Source organism: Chelonia mydas, chromosome 5 (assembly GCF_015237465.2).
Source record: "Chelonia mydas isolate rCheMyd1 chromosome 5, rCheMyd1.pri.v2, whole genome shotgun sequence".
Classification (NCBI taxonomy): Eukaryota; Metazoa; Chordata; order Testudines; family Cheloniidae; genus Chelonia; species Chelonia mydas.
This window is the reverse complement of record NC_051245.2, coordinates 68,532,145-68,557,109: the sequence shown is the minus strand read 5'-3', so window position 1 is coordinate 68,557,109 and position 24,965 is coordinate 68,532,145. Positions and strand designations below refer to the sequence as shown.

Here is a 24,965-nt window from a genome sequence, read left to right as displayed (position 1 = left end):
CTAATATCCTTCTAGATTGAGGGTAGTTTCAGACATTCGATCAAAACAGTTATATATATCAGCACAGCTGTATATTGACACATACAATGTCCCATTTAAATGGGAAGTTCAAAGTTTCTGAAACTGAGCATACATTTTTCATGTGCCTCTATTTGCACATATAAAACTAAATTAGTAATAATTGGAATTGAACATTTTACATGTGTATGTCATGTACTCAAATTCTGTTCTACTGTGTGTGCACAAAACTGCCTGTTTTCATGCTTTTGAGTGGGCATGCAAAACTGCACATGCAGTTTGAGGCCATATTTCAAACTATGTCCCTGAAAGTTTACAGACTGCCTATTTGTAAGATTGGAGAGTTATTGAGGCTCTGTAAAAAGGTTTCTAATGACAAAAAAATATATGTATAGAAAGATGAGATTTAAACTGGTATAAAAAGGATCAATTTATTAAAACTGAGAAGTGCCTATTAATGTTTCCAAAGAGGGAAAAATGCAGAAGTTCTTATTTTCATCATTTTATTCTATAAATGTAAGCAAATGATCTATAGTGTACCTTTTATGTCCCTTACCTCACCCCCTATACTGACTCAAAGGAGAAGCACTGAATCAAAGTGAGCCATGGAAAACAGAAAAACACTACATGCCTTATTTATAATTCTCTCTGTAGATGGATTATATCCCAGATCATTTTTGCCATTACCTTGTTTCTAGCAGTTTATTGTGGTAGGTTTAATTTTGTTTTTCTTTTCATTCAACAGGCTGAGGCAAATGGTCCAGCAAATCCTTTTATTAGTTCAAGTGCAAATGCTCCATCATCTCCCAGGACCTTAATCTCCTGCCAGTATGTGGGCTGGAGAGTTGCCAGTGTACTCTGCCAGGTCTTCTTACCACCCATTGGTCCCAACATCCCTCTGCCAAGCAAACCTAAGCAGAAGCTATCTCCTATGCAACATCAGCACTCAGAGCAGTGTGAGGTGGAGAAAAGAATTGCACTTCCTTCTCTAAGGTATTTGTTTCCTACATATAAACCTCTGTCCCTGCCCCTTCACATACTCCATTTATTCTTCCTTTTATAAGGGATATATAGATCCCAAGTTAATGACATTTATATTTTTACAACACTCCCTAGTCCCCTGAATTCAGCATCTGAAATGGTTCAGCAAAGTGTATTTTGAGTAAAATTAGTCTGGACCATGTCTAATTTTCATGCTGAAAGACTTGTGTGCTTTGCATTGCAGTCACTTGGCTGTATGTCATCTCAGCGTGGTGCATTATCAAGTTTAAGAATAAGGTCTTTTTAAAAAGGAAAAATTTTGCACACCAAAGTCATATAATTAAAGACTTTCTGAATTTATTTTAAGAACATGAGAATGGCCATACTGCGTCAGACCAAAGGTCCATCTAGCCAAGTATCCTGTCTTCCCACAGTGGCCAATACCAGGTGCCCCAGAGGGAATGAACAGAACAGGTAATCAAGTGATCCACCCCCTGTTAGCCTCTGTTTGCCAAAATGGGTAAGGACACCATCCCTGCCCATCCTGGCTAATAGCCACTGATGGACCTATCCTCTATGAATGTATCTATTTCTTTTTTGAACCCTGTTATAGTCTTGGCCTTCATAACATCCTCTGGTAAGGAGTTCCACAGGTTGACTGTGTTGTGTCCAGAAATACTTCCATTTGTTTGTTTTAAACCTGCTGCCTAGTAATTTCATTTGGTGACCCCTAGTTCTTGTATTATGAGAAGGGGTAAATAACACTTCCTTATTTACTTTCTCCACATCAGTCATGATTTTATAGACTTCAATCGTATTCCCCCCTTACTCATGTCTTTTCCAGGTTGAAAAGTCCCAGTCTTATTAACCTCTCCTCATACGGAAGCCATTCCATACCCCTAATCATTTTTGTTGCCCTTTTCTGTACCTTTTCCAATTTCCATATATCTTTTTTGATATGGGGCAACCACATCTGGAAGCTGTATTCAAGATGTGGGTGTACCATGGATTTATATAGAAGCAATAGGATATTTTCTGTCTTATTATCTATCCCTTTCTTAATGATTCCCAACATTGTTCACTTTTTTGACTGCTGCTGCACACTGAATGGATGTTTTCAGACAACTATCCCCAATGACTCAAAGATCTCTTTCTTGAGTGGTAATAGCTAATTTAGACCCCATCATTTTATTTATTTATATATTACATAGTTGGGATTACATTTTACCATAAGCATTACTTTGCATTTATCAACATAGGATTTCATCTGCCATTTTGTTGCCCAGAGATCCTTTCGTAGCTCTTCACAGTCTGCCTGGAACTTAACTATCTTGAGTAATTTTTTTTTCATCTGTAGATGTTGCCACCTCACTGTTTAACCCTTTTTCCAGATTATTTATGAATATGTTGAATAGGACTGGTCCCAGTACAGACCCCTGGGGACACCATTATTTACCTCTCTTCATTCTGAAAACTGACTATTTATTCCTACCCTTTGTTTCCTATATTTTAACCAGTTACCAATCCATGAGAGCATCTTCCCTCTTATCCCATGACAGCTTAATTTGCTTAAGAGCCTTTGGTGAGGGACCTTGTCAAAGGCTTTCTGAAAATCTAAGTACACTATATCCACTGGATCCCCCTTGTCCACATGTTTGTTGACCCCCTCAAATAATTCTAGTAGATTGTGAGGCATGATTTTCCTTTACAAAAAACATGTTGACTCTTCCCCAACAAATTATGTTCATCTATGTGTCTGACAGTTCTGTTCTTTACTATAGTTTCAACCAGTTTTCCTGGTACTGAAGTCAGGCTTGCCAGCCTGTAATTGCTGGGATCACCTCTGGAGCCCTTTTTAAAAATTGGCATCACATTAGCTATCCTCCAGTCATTTGGTACAGAAGCTGATTTAAATGATACGTTACAGACTACAGTTAGTAGTTCTGCCATTTCACATTCGAGTTCCTTCAGAACTCTTGGGTGAATACCATCTCATCCTGGTGACTTATTACTGTTTAGTTTATCAGTTTGTTCCAAAACCTCCTCTGACACCTCAATCTGGGACAGTTCCTCAGAGTGGTCACCTAAAAAGAAAGATTCCCAAACCTGAGCCACCCTCACATCCTTGTCGGTGAAGACTGATGCAAAGAATTCATTTAGTTCCTCCACTGAGTTCTCCTTTAGCATCTTGATCCTCCAGTGGCCCCACTGGTTGTTTAGCAGGCTTCCGGCTTCTGATGTACTTAATTTTTTTGGGGGGGTATTACTTTTTGAAGGACAAAGTTCCTTTTGAATCAGGTGATATAGCAACCCAGTTTTCAGGAAGGTATCCAATAATCAAAATAAAACAAGATCACTCAGGACTGTACACTGATTTAAATGAACTCTTTTTGGTCCAGTCCTGTCATCCTGCCACATATGAAAGTAACACCAAGGATCTCACTTATATTAGTAAACATGTATTTTATTCCAGGAGGAAATGAAATATCAACCCACACATTTAAAAGATGAAGTGCATGGGCAAAATACCAATATTATACTACTAATCCTGGTACAAAAAGAGTTACAAAAATTATCAAATGTCTCAGTTGTATATATGGTAGTGTATGTGAAAGGACTGTGCAATATGATCAGTGTACATATCATAATTTTCTTTACTTGTTTGTGCTGTACAGATTTTTTCTGTGCCATACTCCATTTCTCATTTTATCTTTGAATTGCTATAGTGTGTTAGGTTAGTAAATATTTTCACCCCTTGAAGGGGGAAGGCATTATATAATTGCTATTATGTAATTAAGAAGTTACTTTCACTTAGAACAACTTAGCGTTAAAATAGAAAGCATGTCCACGGTCAGTATGAAACATCACTTTCTAACTCAAAGGAATTAAATATCTATACAACTTCACTTCAGACTAGCATAGTAAAGGTCATACTCTAATGACTAAAGGATATTAAAAAAAAAAACAAAAAAAACCCACAATGTTCTTTCAGCTACAAATAATCCTGACAAGCTAGGCCTTTTGAAGGATGGTAAATTCTTAGAAACCAACGCATGGCAATGGTGAAAATATCCTCAGAGGAGACAGCTACATATAAACATGTGACAGCTTCTGGCAATAAATAAAGCATGACTTTTCCCACATGTATCAAAGGAAAAATGTGTCAGATCTGAATTGAAGTATGACTACTGTCTGTTGCCTAAAGAAGAAGAAATGTAATCCAGAAATTCTTGATGCTAGTTTTTGAAGTCATGCACTGCTGATTCAAGATCCAGAAAACAATTCATAACAATTACAGTAATTCAGGTTCTGAAAGCAATATGTAGCCTGCTAGGCTTACTGAGCAGAGACAAGTTTGTGGAAATGGATTTTCAGACCCTCATGACCTAGATTTGCGGTGTTCTGGAAGCCAATAATATCCCTAGTAAAAGTGCTTGAACCTTCTCTTCGAAGCCTAAAACTATGTGATGCTCAACATGTGCAAGTTAAATTAGGCCTCTGTCAACTTTTGCCTGCAGCCCTCTTCAACAATTGGCTCATTTTGGCTGGCACCCTCAGCCGCCACCCTTCTCAACTCGAGCAAACAGGCCTCAGAGCTGCTCTAAATTGTGTCTGTCTGCAACATTTCTCCCACCTCAAGAGACCTTTCAGGCTCACAGGGATCACTGGAGTACAGTGATGCTCTCGACGTGCCCCTTTTCTCTCAGACATGCTCCGACATATCTCCTCCATCTGGCAGCAGGCCATAGGGGGGCCACCTGCTTACTCCCCTTATACTAGGAGAATCCCCATGTAGCCAGTGATGCTGCAGCAGTGTAAAGGAGCTGGGAGGGAGAGTCAGGGGCAAGGGAAGCCAATAGAGCCATGCCAGTTTACACCAGCTGAAGATCTGGGCCAATATTCTTACTGCAATAGGAACTCCATGTCCAACTCACTACAACCAACTGATTTAAAAATCTTCTTTTCAGCTGCTTCAAAATATTATGCATGGGAGAACCCAAGGGAAAGGAAATTACAGATATGAAATGAGATGGGATTGCAGCACCTTCATGGCCTGTGACCTGCCTCTCAGTGAAGTGAAAAGCAAGTTAATTACTGATTTAAAAACAAAAAACAAACCAACCCCCACACTGAGTCATGCCACAGACTAAGTATAGCAGCAGGGCTCTGACAAAAAGAGAGTGATAAACTGTGATGCATTTCACATACTGCAAAATGCTAGAAACCTAATTGCTGAGACACTACATACTTGATTTTCTATTGTATCTGAGAACCAGTTGGAACTCTTTGATCTTTAGTCATCATCCAGCACTGGTGTAAGAAAGCAGCAGGTTAACTACTCTACCAAACCCCCGACTTCCTTCCTATCCTGGCCCTTACCCACACCAATATACTGCTTCCCTCTCCTTATACTGGAGCCACATCCACCAGCCTCCCACCAGTGCGGAGTTCCTCTGTGAAGAAAGAAATCTCCATTAGCTATCTCTGGCCACTTTGCCCTGCTTACAGTGACATTAGCAGACCAGAGGAAGCAGGGCCATAGCTATTTCCATGTTCATAGCTGCCCAATATCTACTCTATCTTGAAAGAAGGGTGAAGGTATATTGTCAATCCTGGTTACGCATCAGAGTGTTTGTCTAGACTTTGCCGATGTGGTTTGCAGTCTTCTTAATCATTCTGGATCTTTCACTGCTTTTGGATTTCCTCGTGACAACTGAGCAACACAAGTGCAATTTTCATCTATGGTTATCCCGGTGTGCTGCTGTTCCTCCTCAACACAGACCTCCTCACAGAGGTCTGTGCCTTTGTAACCTCAAGGCTAGAGTACTACCATGCACTCTGCTTAGAGCAACCCTTGAAAAGGACAAACTCATACAGCTACTCCCCTGGAGTGTAGCAAACATTTGAGGGAATAACACTAGCCCTCAGTGATCTGCGCTAGATATTCAGTAGCAGGTGGAGGTGTCAGTTAAAACCAAAGTGGTCTGTGACCCAGCTATCTGAGAAACCATCTCTTCCCTTATATCCTGCTCTGGGAGTAAGGATCTGCCAGATCGCTCCCACAGCCAGTTCCAGTCAGAGCATTATGAGGGACCTATTCAGGCTAGCAGTCCATCTGAACCTGCTCAGCAAACATCAAGGAACAGCACAAGCTCTTTGTTTAGGCAGGCTTTTCATTGAACTTTATAATAAGGAATGTGGTTTATAAACAAGCAGCTGTGCTGTTAGCCTGTTGATTGGTTATTGAGTGTTTTTACTGATGTATAGCACCTAGTTGCTTTAGAGACAGGTGACACTATATATTTCTAAACAAATAAATAGGTATGTTGAGTAGCCGCTTTCAGCCTTTAGTTCCAGTCAAAGGTTATTTATTGCGTAAACTCTTCTCAGTTACCATGCTGGCCTGTGTTAGGTGTGATAAGAAAACTCATTCAGAATTTAACAGCCAAAGAGAGGCACATGGAAGTCAAAAAGGAGCAGCTAGAGGTCCACAGTTATGCTTGTATTTGCTGAAGTTTAAATAGAGAAACAATAGAGCCAGATGTGTGTGCATCCCTCCTCTGCCCCAGCCCCACCAGTCAGTACAAGTTCTGCTGACCTGATAATGTGCAGAAATGTGTATTTTTATAGCTTTGTTTTTCCAAACAAAGAAAAAATCGTGCCAGCAGTGGATACTAATTTTGACAGACTGCCTCACTGTGTTAGCATCTGAAAAAACAGTATTAAAAAAAGTCAGATGGAAAAGGTTTAATGCAAACCGTTTTCCTTTCTGGCCAGGCAATAAACACATTTGCTCCATTTTCTAGCTATTTCTACAGCAGGGTTCTCAGACTTTTGTATTGGTGACCCCTTTCACACAGCAAGCCTCTGAGTATGACACCCCTTATAAATTAAAAACCCTATTTAACATTATAAATGCTGGAGGTGAAGTGGGGTTTGGGGTGGAGGCTGACAGCTCGCGACCCCCCACGTAATAACCTTGTGACCCCCTGAGGGATCCCGACCCCCAGTTTGAGACACTGTAGAACAGGGGTTCTTTCTTCAGAAAGAAGGCTATGAGAGACTGGATGTGTTTGGCTTGATTCACCCTTGATAGCATGAGGAGGTAAAAATTTCCTATCACTATGAGCAAAAGGGTAGGAGAGATGTACCCCAGGAGCCCTGCTGGTGGAGGCTGACCTGAAACAAGGTGAGTCAATGGCCCATGACCCCTGTACAGCCAATGCCTCTAACTACTTGCAGACTCATACACCTTGAGGCCAGAAGGGACCATCCAAGTCTGACCTCCTGCACATTTCAGGCCACAGAACCTCACCCACCCTCTCCTGTAGTAGGTCCATAGCCTCTGGCTGAGTTACTGAAGTCCTCAAATCTTGATTTAAAGTCTTCAAGTTACAGAGAATTCACCATTTACTCTAATTCAAAACCACCAAGTGACCCATGCCTCATGTTACAGAAGAAAGTGAACTCCCCCCCTGCAGGATCTCTGCCAATCTGAGCTCAGGGAAAATTCCTTCTGATCCCAAATATAGTGATCAGTTAGACCCTGAGCATGTGGAGGAGACTGACTAGCCAAACACCTGAGAAAGAATTCCACATAACTCACAGCCCTCTCCATCTAGTGTCCCATCTCTGGCTGTTGGAGATATTAGCTACTAGCTGTTGCAGATGAGCCATGTGGCATTGTAGGAAATCTCAACATTCCATCCCCTCTATGACTTCTCAAACTCTGTCTTAAAACAAATTAGGTTTTTTGCCCCCACTGCTCCCCTTGGAACGCTCTTCCAAAACTTCACTCCTCTGATGGTTAGAAACCTTAGCCTTGAAATCAGACAAAAAACTTATTGATGGACAGTTTATATCACTTTGTTCTTGTGCCAGCACTGGCCCTTAATTTAAATAATTCCTCTTCCTCCCTAGTATTTATCCCTCTGATGTATTTATAGAGAGCAATCATATCTCCCCTCATCCTTTATTTTATTAAGCTAAAGGAGCCAATCTCCTTAAGTCTCCTATTATAAGGCAGGTTCTCCATTCCTCTGATCACCCTAGTAGTCCTGCTCTTCACCTGTTCCAGTTGAATTAATCTTTCTTAAACCTGGGAGACCAGAAGTGTGCCCCTTCCTTCTGGGAGAGTAGGGGTTAAAAGAGCCATGCAACATTCTAAGACTTCTCTAGGCTACTGTCCATAGTCTAAGCCCTCTGCTAGATCAGCACCATCCTTATAGACAGCAAACTTGATTTAGTCTAACTACTATAGGTCTGATGAAAAGAGTAAGGGGAAAGGAGGAGTGCTAGGAAAGAGTTTTTAAGAGGACATCTTTCTGTGTGACATATCTTTACTGAGTTTGGCCTTCATTTCTTGACATGGGAAAGGCTAGCTGGCAACTTGTTTAATTAGATGCATGCACTTAGAAAGTTTCTTTGAAATAAGCAAATAGGTCTGTCTGAGAGAAGCCATGAGAGGGTCTAGAAAAGTAGCACAAGTAAGCTAGCACTAAGAAAATTTTTACTAAAGCATTTCTTTTATTCCCAAGTGTTTTGTCAGATACTAATACTTGAGGCTGCATCTCAAAATTGTAAGTTACTAAAGGCTTGATCCACAAAATGACTTAGGTTTATAACTGCCACTTTAGGAGGCAAAGTCCAACATTTTGGTACCACTAGCATTCACAGAATCAGTCAGCTGTTACCTAACACATGACTTATGAGGAGAGGCTGAGAGAACTGGGATTGTTTAGTCTGCGGAAAAGAAGAATGAGGGGGAATTTGATAGCTGCTTTCAACTACCTGAAAGGGGGTTCCAAAGAGGATGGATCTAGACTGTTCTCAGTGGTAGCTGATGACAGAACAAGGAGTAATGGTCTCAAGTTGCAGTGGGGGAGATTTAGGTTGGATATTAGGAAAAACTGGAAAAAAAAACTTTTTCACTGGAAGGGTGGTGAAGCACTGGAATGCGTTACCTAGGGAGGTGGTGGAATCTCCTTCCTTAGATATTTTTAAGGTCAGGCTTGACAAAGCCCTGGCTGGGATGATTTACTTGGGGATTGGTCCTGCTTTGAGCAGGGGGTTGGACTAGATGAGCTCCTAAGGTCCCTTCCAACCCTGATATTCTATGATTCTAACCCTGTAGGTACCTGTATGTTCTCCATTATAGTCCTCTAGGTGCCTGAATTTCAGCAGCGGGGCAAGTGCACAGCCACCTGACTCCTGACAGCACCCAGCAGCTTGGTCTCTAATTAATGTCTTAGTCCCAGTGGGATTCGCAAACTAGGTGTTTCTCCATCTATCTTGCCTTCAGGGCTTGATCCAGGAAGCATGCACGGAGCACAACTAAATCCACATAAGGGGCCATCTCCTCTTACACTCTTCCTACCTAACAGTGCAGTGGTTATAAAACTCACCCAGGATGTGGGAGATGCAGGTTTAAATCCTCACACCCTGCCTAAGATGGAGCAGGGACTTGAATCCCACCTCCCACATGAGTGCCACAACAACTGGGCTATAGTGTGTTTTCAGGTGGGTCTGTCAACCTCTCCCGTTGAAGCTGTTCCACATTATATAAATGATTATACATTGACGTACAGGGACTGGAACCTGGGTCCCCCCCCCAGGACTGCGCTAACCACTTTGCTATACAGTCGCCTCACTCTCACCCAATGAATATTTAATGATTTACATACAGTGGCACATGTTCAACATGAGATTGAGAGTGTCCTACCCTCAGAATACTCCATAGCCCCATACAGCACTGACCTGGGAAATGGGATTCAGAACACTGCTCCATGTCAGGTAGAGTGGGGATTTGAACCCAGAGTGCCTACTTCCTGGCTGAAGTGCTCTAACCACTGGGCTACAGGTTATGGGGGGGCACCATTTCCTCCCCAGTTTTTGCAGGGTTTGTTTGTTTTGCACAAAATCTGACTAGCCTGCCTTAGGCACACAACTCCAGCAGAGGATTCACAGCTATGAAGCCTGAGTAGCGTGAGGCACCTAAATCCCTCTGAGGGGCAGGGTTTAAGGCCACATCCCCTCCTCAGCATTTCCCACTAGCTAGTTTAGGCAGCTCTCTGCTCAATGTGCCTGCTGCTGTGAATCCCATTCTTAGGCACCTGATTCACCCCAGGCATTGCATAAGAAACCAGGGACCTAATACAGTGGTGCTACTTCTACTAAGCAGCAGGGTAACCTAAGTGTTAGGTGCTGCAATACTTAGCATTGCAATGCCCAAATCTCTTGGGGATCTAGCCCTAAGGGCTTGATTTTGCTGTCAAAACCAAAAAATGATAATTAAGATCATAGTTGTCTCACTACATACCCTGGGCCTAAACCTGCTCTCATTGAAATCACTGGCAAAACATCTGTTATCCGCAATGCTTCAGGATCTTGTCCCTTAGGGTAAGAGCATTTAGATGTCAGTGACTCAATAGGAATTGCATGGATGCAAGTGTGAGCACAATTTGGTCCACTATCTATTTCACTTTAACATCTTTAACTTTTCCTCCTACCTACTTGCTGAGTTCTCTGCTTGTTCTTTCCAACACAATGGACAAAACCCCTTTATTTTCTTTCTCACCTTCAAACTGTAATATCCTTATCCCTACGGCATACCCACATTGCATTTCAGCTGGAAATAGACGCTGTATATTACAGCTCCCTTCCAACCCTCAATTACTTGTCTCCCTTTTTCAGTCTCTCCTTACAGTGATTCAGGTCTTTTTCCGCTCAACCACTACTTGTTCCTTAAAAGAGTAGAGCTGCATCAAGCGCTAACCATGTATCTTTAATAAATTAATTGTCATTCATTTATCTTCTTGAGCAGCTTCCACTTCCCTCTCCAGCTCTGCCACTGCAATTTAAGATTAGTAATTGTTAAGCATCCATCATATGTAAAATGAATTCTCTCCATACTTAACTGTTAACCAGAGCACAGTAGCTGTCATTCCCCCACCCCTTTTCTTTTTGTTCAGATAAAAGAAAGTTCAGACAAAGGGGCAAACCCATTGCTAACATTAAGATGCCCACACAGACTGAAAAATGAGAGATAAGGAGAATTCCTCCCACCCAAGTTATTTTATTGGCCTTATATAGTGATAAACTCTAAATATTCTCATTTTTCTCAGCTGTCCTATTTCTAGGCAGGAATATGTGCTTGTTGTCCCCAAGTTTCCAAGTAAAATATTCTAAGCAGTCACCCAGTTGAACAAGTTGTCCATTAGCCATTCTAATGTCAAGAATATAGAGGCAAACTCAGTGAAAACATATCACAGAGACAAATGTGTCATCTGTGGAATTGTTTTCCAGCAGATCCTCCTTGCCTCTGTCTTTTCATCAAGTCTTGTTATAAACAATACATTCAGCCTGGTACAGCAACTGTGACACAACCATCCTAACAGTATGTCACTTAAAAAAACAAAACAAAAAACACCCCTAGAAAAGCAGCACTCCTTGATTTTTGCCAGGCCAAAAAGAAACCTGTTTGTAATACCCTATTTTTGTTTCCTCTGATCTGTTAAATATTGTTTTTCAGATGCTGACACAAATGTTGCTTTGATGTAGGATTCTACAAAATCCTTACTTGTGCTGAGTAGCACTTACTCACGTGGGTAGCTCAACTGGGACTATACACATGAGCAAGTGCTACTTGCTGGGAAGTATCGGTTGCGTAAATGGGTCCAAAAAGAATTTACCCACTTATTTCAGTGGGAGCAGGATTGCGTAAAGGAAAAGTGATGTTTCAAGAATCATTGTTATGAAGCATGAAATTAGAGTGGCGATAAGCAAGGAGACTATTCTTCCAATAGAATTATTGTTTTATTCGTTGCATAGGAGCTTGGATTTTTTTTATCCCCAGTGTGGTGAAAACGATGGAAGTCATATCATATTGCAGCTAATGGATTAGCACAGTGCTGTTCTACTCACCTAGAGCCAGGTTATGCAGCCCTTGCTTACAAGGAGTAGCACTTTCTACAGTCTAGTAATCTTGATCTCAGTGAGGGTTCCTCACACATTAAGATACTACTTAGCATTAGAGAGGATGGCAGAATCTGGCCCCTAGAAATCAGCCAGGTGTCCTTGAAAGCATTTTCATCAGTGTTGTGGGTGTGGATAGTGAGAGGAAGCTTTAACAGGAAGAGTAAATAGTTTTGTCAACTCCAATTTTGAGAGCAATTAAACTCTTCTGTATTTTAGTGTTGTAATTATTCTCATCGCCAACAGGCCAATCATTCTGAGCATTGTAAAGAGGTTATTTTAACAAGACCAGTTGTCATTTTAATCAGTGTAGAGCGCCATGTAACAGTGCTTAGTGTCAAAAAAATGGTAAATCAGTAAGAGAGCATACAGTGAGGAGAGAGACTGGATAAAAGTTAGGATGGATATGAGAGATGTAGTCAAACACATAGCAGGTTTGTAGTTCACATGCACTGTGTCCAATTATCTCCTCGCTTTTACAACTGTAATAATTTAGCCCACTAGGTGTCTCAGTTTCCTATCATAAGCCCTTCAATATTGGGGTCTAATATTTGCTTCAGACTGAAACCTAGCATACAGAACCAAAAGTGTGAGGGGAGGAGCTTGCTGTATTTTCATTACAACACACTTTCACATTAGCATATGACTCAAAAACAACCAAGCGAGTTTAAGAGTACATAGACATTAGAAGTAATTGGAGATTGTTATTAGTTGTTTGCTTCTCCATTATGTCAATAACAGCTTAGTAATAGATATTTTATGTGTAGCACAAGTGTACCTGACTACCCAGGTTAAGGTTTCCTTTACCATTCACCTTTTATAAAGTGATGAGGCTTTTTAACAGGCATATAATAAAAACAGCTTCGTTTTAAAACTTCTCTTTTAAAAAATATATATATATATCTAACCAGTGGTTGGAGGGGAACAGGTTGCACAGGACAGCTATTCCCTGGTTCTGCCCTCATCTTTCAGGGCATTGCCAATCATTTCCCCCGTTTGCTCTGCAACATGAGAGTTTATGGCTATATTTCACCATTGTGAAGAATGTTTCTCACCATGTGAGATTTCAGATTGTTATGCTGAATGACACACTTACAGCTCAAAAGACAGAGACAAGCTTGTCTCTCTCACCAACAGAAGTTGCTCCAATAAAAGGTATTACCGCATCCACATTTTCTCTAATATCCTGGGACCAACATGGCTACAACACCACTGCATACAACAATTACTCCTCCTTTAAAATGATTTACCTGGAGACAGCATGAATTATTTGTATAAAAGGATAGAGTGATGGGCCTGAGGGAGCTCTTAAGGGCTGCTTGTTAGAATTCTGCACACAAACTGAAGGCAATTATCCCAGCCTGTGCTGCAGCTCACCTCCTCTCTAGCTACGCATCCCTGGGGCTCACAAAAATCTTTGAGCAGCAATATTTTCGCTTTTGGAATGGACCATGTTGCACAGATTTGCAACATGTTTAGTCCTGGTCCTTCCCAGCCCCCACAAGGCCTTCACACTACTCCACCAGTCTTACAAAAGATTTGAACATTATGCTATAGTTATCAAGGATTTTTAAACCACTGCCCTTCACCAGTGTCTAAGCACCTTCTATGTAAAAACCTCAAGAGCAATAGCTAAGCCTCTAGTAAACTCCATGAAGTCTCTGGTACTTCTTTTTCTGGGGTTAAAATCTCTGCTTGGGTTAAGGTTTTTGTTTAAATTAATAAATAAACAAACAACAACAACAAGCCCCTTCCTGTGTACTTAACGTTTTGTTCTAGAGAAAACGCAATACCATGTGAACCTTTCCAGGAGATTTTATAAGTTTATTGGCAAATGGTGGTTGATAGCTTCCTTAACTGCTGTGAGGCAGATCTCCAGTTCTGTGCCCTTCCTCCCTGCATCATGTACACCCTGCTACATGACTCCGGGGAAACACGGCTGTGAGAGCCCCCTCGGACATCCCCAAAGGACAAGTATTACAGAGCATGGTATGTCAGACTCTTACTAAAGTGGATCAGATTCAGTCCTGGGTTTCTGTGCACACACAAGTCCACCAACTACAGTGAAAGGTTGCTATGTGGAACTGAGACTAAAGTTTGGCTCATTACATGAAACAGCTAGGGCTTAATGTTCAAAGGGAAAGGCAGTTATGTCCTAGTGCCAAAATGCCTGTGTAATTGTGTATCTAATTTTCACACTGAATTAAATTTGGACTATATTGCTTTTGTGGTATATGGGACATAGTAAATGAGTAGAAAACAGTCAGGAAATAAACATTTAACTTGTAGTACATAATTAGAAGAGGTAAATTACCTCAAAGAACCCAAAACAATCTTATAAATATAATTTCAAATGAATTATGTATGTTCTCAGAATATTCCAAACTTCACCGGCCTTCACTAAGGTGGAGTAATATTGCCATCATGAAGAATATTATCTCATTAAAAAAAACAAACAAAAAAACCTTATGACAGGTTTCAGAGTAGCAGCCATGTTAGTCTGTATCTGCAAAAAGAACAGGAGTACTTGTGGCACCTTAGAGACTAAAATTTATTAGAGCATAAACTTTCGTGGGCTACAGCCCACTTCATTGGATGCATAGAATGGAACATTTAGTAAGAAGATATATATATATACACACATACAGATAAGTTGGAAGTTGCCATACAAACTGTGAAAGGCTAATTAGTGAAGATGAGCTATTAATTAGCCTCTCACAGTTTGTATGGCAACTTCCAATTTATCTTTATGTGTGTGTATATATGTACACATTTATTTATTTTCTTACTATATGTTCCATTCTATGCATCCGATGAAGTGGGCTGTAGCCCACGAAAGCTTATGCTCTAATAAATTTGTTAGTCTCTAAGGTGCCACAAGTACTCCTGTTCAAAAAACCTTATGTGCCACAAGATGGCAGCCTAAAATCAGTCTTCTATAGAAGTGACATTATCCATCTTTAGTTCTTAAAAAGGTTTTCCAATTATTTCTGTTAAGCCGTGCTGTGAAAACGTATCAATCATGGTTATGAAATAATCAGGTCAATGTTTGCAAATCGTGATCTGATCTGTACCTGATGATATTTTGAGTAGTATCAAGGGGTCAAAATTTTAGCTATTACGAAAAAAGTTACATTCATCTGATATTTAGTGTTAAAAATGCGGGGGAATGAGGAAAAGAGTGCCTAAAAATATATTTATTGATTACTGCTAAATAGAGTTAAGAAGCAGAACTACAAAATATTTTAGTGCAACATTTTGGTTCTAATTAGCAACATTGTTTATAATTTAAATATTCTGGGGATTGATGTCTAAATTTTAAGTGTGAGACTTGAATTCCATAAGAAACATTTTGCAGTTTGCTAGCAATTAAGTCAGATTCAGACCGAGTGAAAATCCCCAATTAATGCAACCAAATTTGACATTTTGCCTTTGTTGTACAGTTTCTCTTCATTTCAATAAGGGACTATTATTATTGTATCTGACATTGTTTCCACTCTGCATATTTGAACTAAATTAAGGTTCAGTCAGAAGAATTCAAAGCACAATAAAATGTGTAAGTTATTTTAACTATCCATCATCTATTCTGTGCATTTCTAAAGCACTCGTGGTAGGAAGGCACCAGTACTACTTAGTGTTACATTTCAAAGCACTGTACATTCACTAACTACTTAAGATATCCACATACCATCTAAAAATGCCTGTGAATATCAACTGAAAATATATTGGATTCTTTATACCTGCGTTTGTACCCTTTGTGTGTTCCTTTATGCAGTGTTTTAACAAGTGATTTGGCTGCAGCAATGTTTGAGGAAACAGTGAGTTGTATGATTTATTCTAATGATTGCAAAGAAGGTGAATTTTGAACACAACTGAGTAGTCACACTAGAAATCCAATTCTGAGAGTTATGCTCATCCAGTTACAGAGAAAAAACAAATTGTGTGATCTTTATATCCAATCATAGCTACCAACAGCTAAAATTTGATTCTGAATGTTCCTAAACTGTTTGAATAGAGCTGGGCAACGTTTTTCATACAGACCCCTCCCCATCCCTCACTGAAACAGTGCATATTCAGATTTATCCAAACAATTAATGAATCTGAGGGTTTGGGGGGTTTCTTTCTTTGTTTGTTTTTAATAAAGTGACAAGATGGTTCATTTTTGGCATTTTCAAAATGAAAAAAAGTTGTAATTTCATTTCAGAAAGGTTTTCCCATTTTGGATTTCCCCCTCAGTTTTACAGAAAAAATTAAAAACATTTTCAAAACCTTGAAATTGAAATTAGATTTTTGGTTGATATAAAGTAAAATGAACATTTCTGTTCACTGAACATTTTGGTTTAGCACAGAGTGATTTATTTTTTGGACCTCCACCCACACCAAATATGCAGTTATTCACACAGCCCTATTTATGTCCGTACAACTAGGATTATTTGCATAAATTTTGCAGTATAATTTCACACAGATATTTTACAAGATTTCTGTTCAAATTGCCTGTTCTCAAAGAAGAGCCAATTCTTTCTATAAATTATTCATTGCAAGTGATTTTCTCTGCTCTACTTATTAATTCTTACAATATCCTTATGTGGCAGGTGGGTGGGATTATAATCCCCATTTTGCAGAGGAGGAAGAGCAAATAAAATGAAGCTGAATTATTTGTTCAAGTCAGAATGAGTCACTGACAGAGCTGGGATTAGAACTCAGGAGTTCCTGCTCCCTTTTGTCTATCAATCTAGCTTCATTATTATGCTATGCTCATCATCTTGGTCTCAGAATGCTCCCTCCATTCTGCCTGCCGGTATGTATTGTCAGTGTATAACAAATATTGTATATTTTCACAAATTAACTGATAACCGCAAAAAATAAAGGTCTCATGACCAAGTTATTGTTGCAAATTAAATTCAGTTTGCTGCTAAACTGTATTATAATTAGAGAGACAAATTCTTTTCAGGTCCTGCATCCTGTCCCCAGTATTGTTTTTTCTTTAGGTGTGTTGAGCTCTGGAGAGCTGAGCCAGACAAAGCTAAGTGTCGTTACTTGTGCTTTTTATTCCCATAACAGCAGGATTTGGAATTTCTGCTAACTAACCAAATAATTCCCTTGTCTAGATAATTTTGTTGGTAAGAATATGTTGTGATCCATTAATGTTGGTGTATAAAAAAAACCCCACACACCTAAAGATTATGATTTGGGGAAATTATTTAAGTATCAGTCTCCAACAGAGTTAATGTCACAAATTCTAGACTCCTAAGAAATCCATGTGATTTAAAGCCAGAAATTGTAGCTACCCAGCCAGGGTGCAGTGAAGGGGGTAGAGGTTGCAGGGAGCATATTCCACCCACTCAAGAGGCAGCCATACACTTAAATGGTTGCTCTGCTATGCTGAAATTTGTGTCAATGCAGTGGCAAGGCCTCAGGCGCCACTTAGAATGCAGGAGTTTAGTGGGGCTCAAGTCAAGTGTAAGGCTCTAGGGAGGCCCTCCATGCTCCTATCAGTTTCAGCACTCAAGTGCAAGTGGGAGGGGAAAGGAAGGCCAGCCAATGCTGCCATCACAATGCAGGCCCCCAGGGGACCTTGTCTACAAAGGGAAGGGGCATAATAGTTTCCCTGCCCCTTCTGCACACCAATCTGAGTGTGAGCATGCAGACTACAATTAACACCAGTGTAAGGAGTCTGACAATTAATGCACCTTCAGAGGCATTATACCTCCTCCAGTCTTCCACAGGTAGGAGGCCTCCAGTTTCCCGTGCTGAAGCAGGGTCTTTCTCTTAGCCAATGCAGCACTGATTCTTGGGGCCACAAGAGAGCCTTTCATGATTAAGCTTCTAGGGGGAAAAAAGCACATAATTAATAGTTATGATTCTGCAAGCTACATTTCCTAAGTCTAATTGAAGGTGATTGCATATCCACCCTCTCAAAAAGAGATCTGAGGATATAAATCAACTCACTTTTGTAGGTTCTGATGTCCACAATTAAAAAACAGCTGCCTAAAATAATGAACCATTTGTAACCGCAGGATACCAGATGCATATTAAATTTCTACCCAAGAAGCAAAACTACACAGTAGTTAAGGTTAAAACGTACAAAGAAGGCTTAAAACAAAAACAAAACAAAACAAAAAAACCCCTCTGTCTGATAATGAAAACTTGTTACTGAAATTCTAATAGTGACCAATGTATGCAACATGAGAGAGTACTGCAGCTTCATATTTCCCTAAATCTTAAAATCTTGCTTTTCCATGTTCACTATGAATACATATTGATTTGGAGGCATGTATTTCCAATTACATCTACCAGTCAGAGCGTAATATGGAAGAAGATATGCGTTGTTAGCTTTATAGTTGCTTCAGGTTGGGGTTTCCAATGTGAGAAACCCTAAAAGGAGCTGATGTTTCAACTGTGCCGAGTACCTACCATCTAAAAAAGCCTCTTTAAGGGTGTCTCAAGTTGGGAGCACAAGAACCGAGGCACAGATTCACTAGTCCTTTCTGAAAATGTAGGTCTTCTTAAGTCAATATATTGAGTGCTTACTGAGCTTCAGTTAAGCACATACCTAAATGTTTTGCTGGACTGGGGCTAGAGTGTCTATGGTCCAAGTTCCTTTCTGCAGCTAGGCACCTAAGTCCCAGTTCTTGGCACCACTGCAATCCACAAAAACATTGCTAGACTGCCACCTAACCCTAGGTGCCTAGATGTTTCTGGGTGTGCTTAATGCTTCTCACTATAGGCACTGTGACACCTATTGCCCACCTAAGCCCTAGCTTGATCCACAAGCCATGGAAAAATAATTTTTTGCCTGGGGTTGGAGCTGATTGGTATGTGGCTTCTGAGCGGAGGGAGAATTGAACCCAGGTGTCCTGCATCTGAAGTGAGCATTTTAACCCAGGGGCTAAAAGTTACATGGGCACCACCACCACGTGCAGCAAGGCAGGTGCCTAACTCACTTTTGCAAGCAGCAGCTTATATTCCTAAGCCACCTAACCAGGAAAGGGGTGCTTGGCTGTGGATCACAGGAAGAGAGGTGCCAAACTCAGAGGGAAGGGACTTAGAACCCACCCCTCTTATCAGTATCTCCCCATTGTCTAGCTTAGGTGGCTCCTCACCCAGCACGCTGGCTTTTGTGGATCCCATTCATAGGCACCTCTACCCCCAGGCATTATACAGGGAGGCTAGGCATCTAACTCAGGCTTTGTGGATCCCATTGCTGGTCCAGTAATTTTCTAGAGGCCTAAGAGTTAAGCACTGCAACACCCAAGTCCCTTTGTAGATCTGGGCCTATGTTCTAATAGGTCTTTTCCAACGTTTCATAGAAATTAGAGGGAAAAGTGAAAAGTTTGGAGGCAGAATGAAAGCCCGTATTGGAGATGGTGTGGAGTTACAGTGCCCCACTAGGAGCTCCAGGACATATTGTCCTTCAGAAGGGCAGAAAGGCTTTTAGAGCTCCTGGGGACCACAGTCCCTACCCCTCCAATTAAGAGGGTGCTGTGTGCACTCCCCTGTGTGGCTGGCCAAGTCTGCCAGCTGCTTCAGGCTAGTCCATGACTCTGCTTCCTCACTTCTTTTCACATGGCTTGCACAGGAATGTTTACATCAGTGTTCGAAGAAATTTGGAGGTCAAGTGCGTCTGGCCTCTGTAGCAAAGGAAAGTTTCACTGTCCCCTTCTGCCAACCTTGCACACACAAACGAGGGTCAGCCACAAAATGTCACTTTATTTATATCACCATGCTCCAATGGGGGACCCTAGCAAATCTGTGACAAACTCTACCACTAATAGAATGTTTATGGAGTTGCTCTTCAGACACTGCCTCCCGTATGCTATACATTCAAACAGTACACGTCACAGCATTTTTAAAAGTTAAGGATAATCATGCACATGGCTTCCTTTGACTCTGCTATTAGTGAGTTATGCATCTGCCTGGTTTAAAAAAAAAAAAGAAAAAGAGAGCTACACTTCTATCTTGTGTGTAAAAAAAGCTTCCCTTTAAGCTAATTTCACGAGAATTCTGACCTTTAAATATATGTTAGTACTATGATATACAAGTGAAAATTTACAAGGTGAAAGTCATTTTGCACGATGGAAGCTGCCTATAATTAAACTTTAAACCCAGGCTTAAATTAGGGAAAATGGATTTAGTGTTTGTGCTTTCTGCCCCTTCATATTGTGTTCTATTGCCTCCCATTAATTTTGAGTATATACTGTAATGTGGCTTTTTTTTTTAAAGCCAACCCTATTTTGTCAATAGTCTCTATATTCTCATATCTCCAAGTCTGTAGCTACATTATAAGCTGTTCTCAAAATATTGAGCTCTGATTTGCACTGGAAAATGGAATGCAAAATTTGACATTTTCTTCTGCAGTTGAGCCTTTTTAGTACACATCAGTAGGGGAATTGACCCTTCTTCTAGAGAAAAAGAGTAAAAACAGAGAGTTTGCATTCAAATGATCTGCTTTAGAATAGCCTGAATTTTAATTGGCTCAATTAAAAAAAAATATCTGTGTTTCAGGATTTGACATTTAAACACATGTATGATACTTGGAGCCAGTGGAGTCCTATGCTTGCCAGCCTCCTTCACCTACTCATTACATTTTCAAAACAATCATCTTTGAGTTTTCTCCCACACTTTCCCCTTATGCTTTGGAGGAACTTGCCCTAAACATTTACAAAGCTACTTCATTATCCACCTTCAAATCCCTCCCCTCTGCTTTTCCATGATTGCCTACAAAAAACCGAATAAAAAAAATCAAACCAAACCAAACCAAACAAGCTTGCCAATAGCTAGGCTGCTGGTAGGCTGTGGTTGTGCTTTTTTGCTTGTGCTCCTATTTGTAAACATCTGTTGCCTCTTGTCTTGTACTTAGATAGTCTCGGTCCTAAAGATCATACAGTTTGTTCTGTGTTTGTACAGTACCTATCAATGAGGCAGAGGAAAGAAGGTATCAAATTGGAGAACACTTCCAGGTTCTGGAAAAATTAGCTGCCTGTCCATTTATGTGGCATGTCATTTTATTTAGTTCTATTAGATATAAATGCATGGGGTCAGATTCACCCCCTCCTTGTCAGCCCTTTTGTGCTCATCCACTAGTGCAAAAGGACTAATACAGTGGATCTGTCCAACTAGTTTTTGTGGCATAGGCAAGTCCCTAAATGGCATAGGGCTGGTAGAGCTGCCCCCTCTGTGACTTCCTTTGCTGTTTTAAGTGTAATGGGTGGTGGCACAGGAAGTGGGCCTTCTCTGCACAATGCAGAGCCCTACTTCCTATAAGCACCCTGCATAGGGCCAAGATAGTCTCCTAAGTGCCCTTCTGGAATTGCTCTCAAAAACCTTTCAGAAGAAATATGTAACATCTCCAGAATAGCATGGCTCATGAAGGAAATGCAAGCTTGGTTATTATATTGAACAGTTATTTATTGTCCCTGTCCAACAAAGCTGAAAATAAGCAAATGCTTCTACTGATCACATATTAGTCCATGAATCAGATTACACAAAATGAAGCCTGTGTCAGCTAATCATAGTTTTGAATTAACCATTATTCACTTTAAAATGTTTTTAATTCTAGCGAGTCTGAAACCTGCTTATTCATGACAGTACAATATTCACTTTGTAATTCATTTGAATGATAGTATTATACACTTTTGCTTTACTGAGCCTTTTAGAAGCCAACTCATGTTTTACTTCTTGAAGCACAGTGCAGCTTTTTATTGCTAGACATGAGATTGGTTGGACAGACAGACAAGTAATTACATTTTGCTTGGCTAGTGAAGTGAGGCTGGGTGTTTTGCCTGTGAAGCATGATGGAAGTAGAGGCGTTTTGTATAGTTGCAAAGCATTAGGTGGGGCAACAGTGTTGTTTCTGCTTTGACTGCTACCTAGCAGGGCAGTGAATGCCAGTGCTCTGCTTAGATCTTTTATGTGGGTAAGGTTAAAAAGAAGGCCAGTGAGGTCTGAGCCCCTGGCTCCGAAGCTGTAGGGAAACCCCCACCTCTTGTTTTGTGATAATATGACATTAAATGTGTGACAGTATAGTTTATGATGTTCATGATGCTCAGGGCCTCTGACAGCACTTAGTCACAGTTCAATGTGCAGTCAGTGTGTGTGTGTGTGTGTGTGCGCGCGTGCACACAAAATTATTGAGCTGGTTTTCTTGACATCTGTAGTTTTGAAAAGAGATAAATATTTATAGCTTTTCAAAATGACAAATAGCTAGTTCCCCTGACCATTTATTTAATGGTTTATTTTAAAGAGGTAGGAGTGAGGCATAGCTGGATATTAAAAACTAAAAATCTGGATGCTCCTTGAATTTTTCCAAAAAAGACAAGTTGAGTCAGATCACTCGAAGGCAATTTTTGCCAGAATGGTAAGCAATTAAATTTGCCAACAATGCCAGAATAAAATATGCTACAGTATAAAATACTTCAGTGCAGCAGCAGCAAATATTATTTGATTTGACTTTGCGGGGACAGGTCCTCTATTTGTTTAGAAGTCAGTTTTCCTATGGTGGTGGTAAGTTATAAGCATGTTTATATTGATATATCAGAATAGCCTGTTAGTAAGTTTATGGAAATAACCCATAATGATACAAGTACCTTAATACTGGTATAAGTATGTCCACCTTAAGTGGGTTGCACAATTTAGTTATCTAGGTTACTAAACAGATATTGTTAAGTTAGTACAAAAAACTGTTTAGATCAGCCCTAGAACTTTGTCACAGCTGGACATTTACATATTTAGCTGCTGCCACCAGAGTCAGGCAGTTTAATTTGAAGTCAATCCTTGATTTACCATGCTAAGTGTTTAAAAACTATTTGCATAAAAACCTACATACCCACACACAATTAATTTTTTAAAATCAAAAGTTGAAGAGTATCTGAATGCAAACCAACATTATTTTTGTTAACAAAAAATTCTAATACCAAAAGTTCTAGACCAAGTAAATGTGACACATCATACAGACAGAAGTGCTTGAACAATTTTTATAGTGGGGGTGCTGAGAGCCATTGAATCAAACTGTAAACACTGCAGGAACATCTCCAGATTGTACCGTAGCCACTGTCCTTAAAGCACTCTGCTACCAAGACTCCCCAGAATATGGAACAGTCTGCAAATTTCATGTATTTGCCAGGGATCATGGGAGATCAGGAACACTGCCGTAACATGGTAAATTTGTACAAGTGGAAGAGCAGCAGCAACACAAAGGACCAAAGGAGAGAGTGTTTTACCATGTGGTATTTTACACTGTGTTTATTTAAGAGTCTTGTATGAAAGATAGGACTCTACTCCAGTGGAGACAGAGCAAATTACAGCAGCTGAGAATCTGGCCATTAGCTAGGGTGACCAGGTGTCTGGTTTTTGACCGGAAAGCCTGGTCAAAACAGGACCCTGGCAGCTCCAGTCAGCACCACTGACCGGGCCATTAAAAGTCTGGTTGGCGGTGCTGCGGAGTTAAGGCAGGCTAGTCCCTACCTATCCTGGCCCTGCGCTGTACCCTGAAATCGGCCAGCAGGTCCAGCTCCTAGGTGTGTGTGTAGGGTGGGGGGGGTGCCACAGGAATCCGTGTACTGCCCCTGCCCTGAGCATCAGCTCCGTACTCCCATTGGCCAGGAACCATGGCCAATGGGAGCTGTGGGGGCAGTGCCTGTGGGCAAGAGCAGTGCGCAGAGCCTCCTGCCCCCCCTCCAATGTAGGAGCCTGCCTTCTGGGGTACAGTGCGAAGTCAGTACAGGCAGGAAGCCTGCCTTAGCCCACACTGTGCCGCTGACCAGGAGCCATGGAGGTAAGCCTGCACCCCAACCCCTAGACCCCTCCTGCACCCCAAACCCCTCATCCCTGGCCCCACCCCAGAGCCCACACCCCCAGATAGAACCTTCACCTCCTGCCACAACCCACAGGCCCCCCCACCCCTTGAACCCCTCATCCCCAGCCCCACCCTAGAGCCCACACTCCCAGCTGCAGCCCTCCCCTACACCAACCCCCTTCCCTAGTCCAGAGCCCCCTCCTGCACCCTGAACCCCTCATTTTTGGCCCTACCCCAGAGCTCAAACCCCCAGTTACAGCCCTCACCCCTTGCCCCACCACCAACCCCCTGCCCCAGCCCAGTGAAAGTGCGTGAGGGTGGGGGAGAGCAAGCTACTGCGGGAGGGGGAAATGTAGTGAGCAGGAGGAAGGGCCTCAGGGAAGGGATGGGGCAGGGGATGGGGCCCCAGGAAGGGGCAGGGCTAGGGTGTCTGGTTTTACACGATTAGAAAGTTGGCAACCCTACCATTAGCATATTTTAATATTTATCATTCTGCTTTAAAAATGCTTATTTTAAAAGTGTAATATTCTTTACTGAATATATTTTTCAGATTTAATGTTAACTAGCAAACTTTACTAAACATAAAAGGTTTATTTGTCAATCATTTAAAAATTCCTTGATTCATGCGGTGTTAACAATCCGCCCCCACTGAACTAATATGGTAAGTTAACTCCACCAAACAAAAAACAAAACAAAAAACAGATTTTATTAAATCAGGTCACAGGATTCTTCCTCACCACTTTATTGTGGGCTGCAATTTTCCCTGTAAAGTTCCCAATTTTCCGTTCTGTGTAGCAGCACTCACAGATTCTGTCTTCGAGGAGTCACCTATAGCACGGTATCACTTTGTCCTCTGCAGTTCCAGTTTAACAGTTGGTAGTTCAGGTGGTAAATCAGACATATCACAATTAACTAGGCTTCAAAAAGGAATATTTCCAAAGAGAGACTCCGAAGTTACACCCCAAAAATGTTCCGGTGTAAAGAGGTAGTTGCACAAGCAAAACAGAGAGTAGCTGTATGCATAAAACAGCCATTATAGGTGGCTGATTATGAGAAGCTAGGTCCTAAACAATGAGAGATTAAAACAGTTTCTAAACGCCTTACAGTGACATAACAAAAACAATAGCAAGCACCTTGGTCTGACAATGAGCAGAAACTTTATACTGCAGCACCCTGTGGTATAAAGTCTTTGACTAAT

General features: G+C 40.9%; 1 protein-coding gene across 1 annotated transcript in view; it reads left to right on the top strand.

Moving 5' to 3' along the window:
• The window catches only part of TMEM232 (transmembrane protein 232), a 136,802-nt gene that overhangs the window by 98,613 nt on the left and 13,224 nt on the right, over positions 1–24,965 (top strand). The window contains exon 12 of the mRNA XM_027817834.3: positions 764–1,011. Coding sequence (XP_027673635.2) covers positions 764–1,011 — 248 coding nt within the window. The remainder of the gene's footprint in view (positions 1–763; positions 1,012–24,965) is intronic.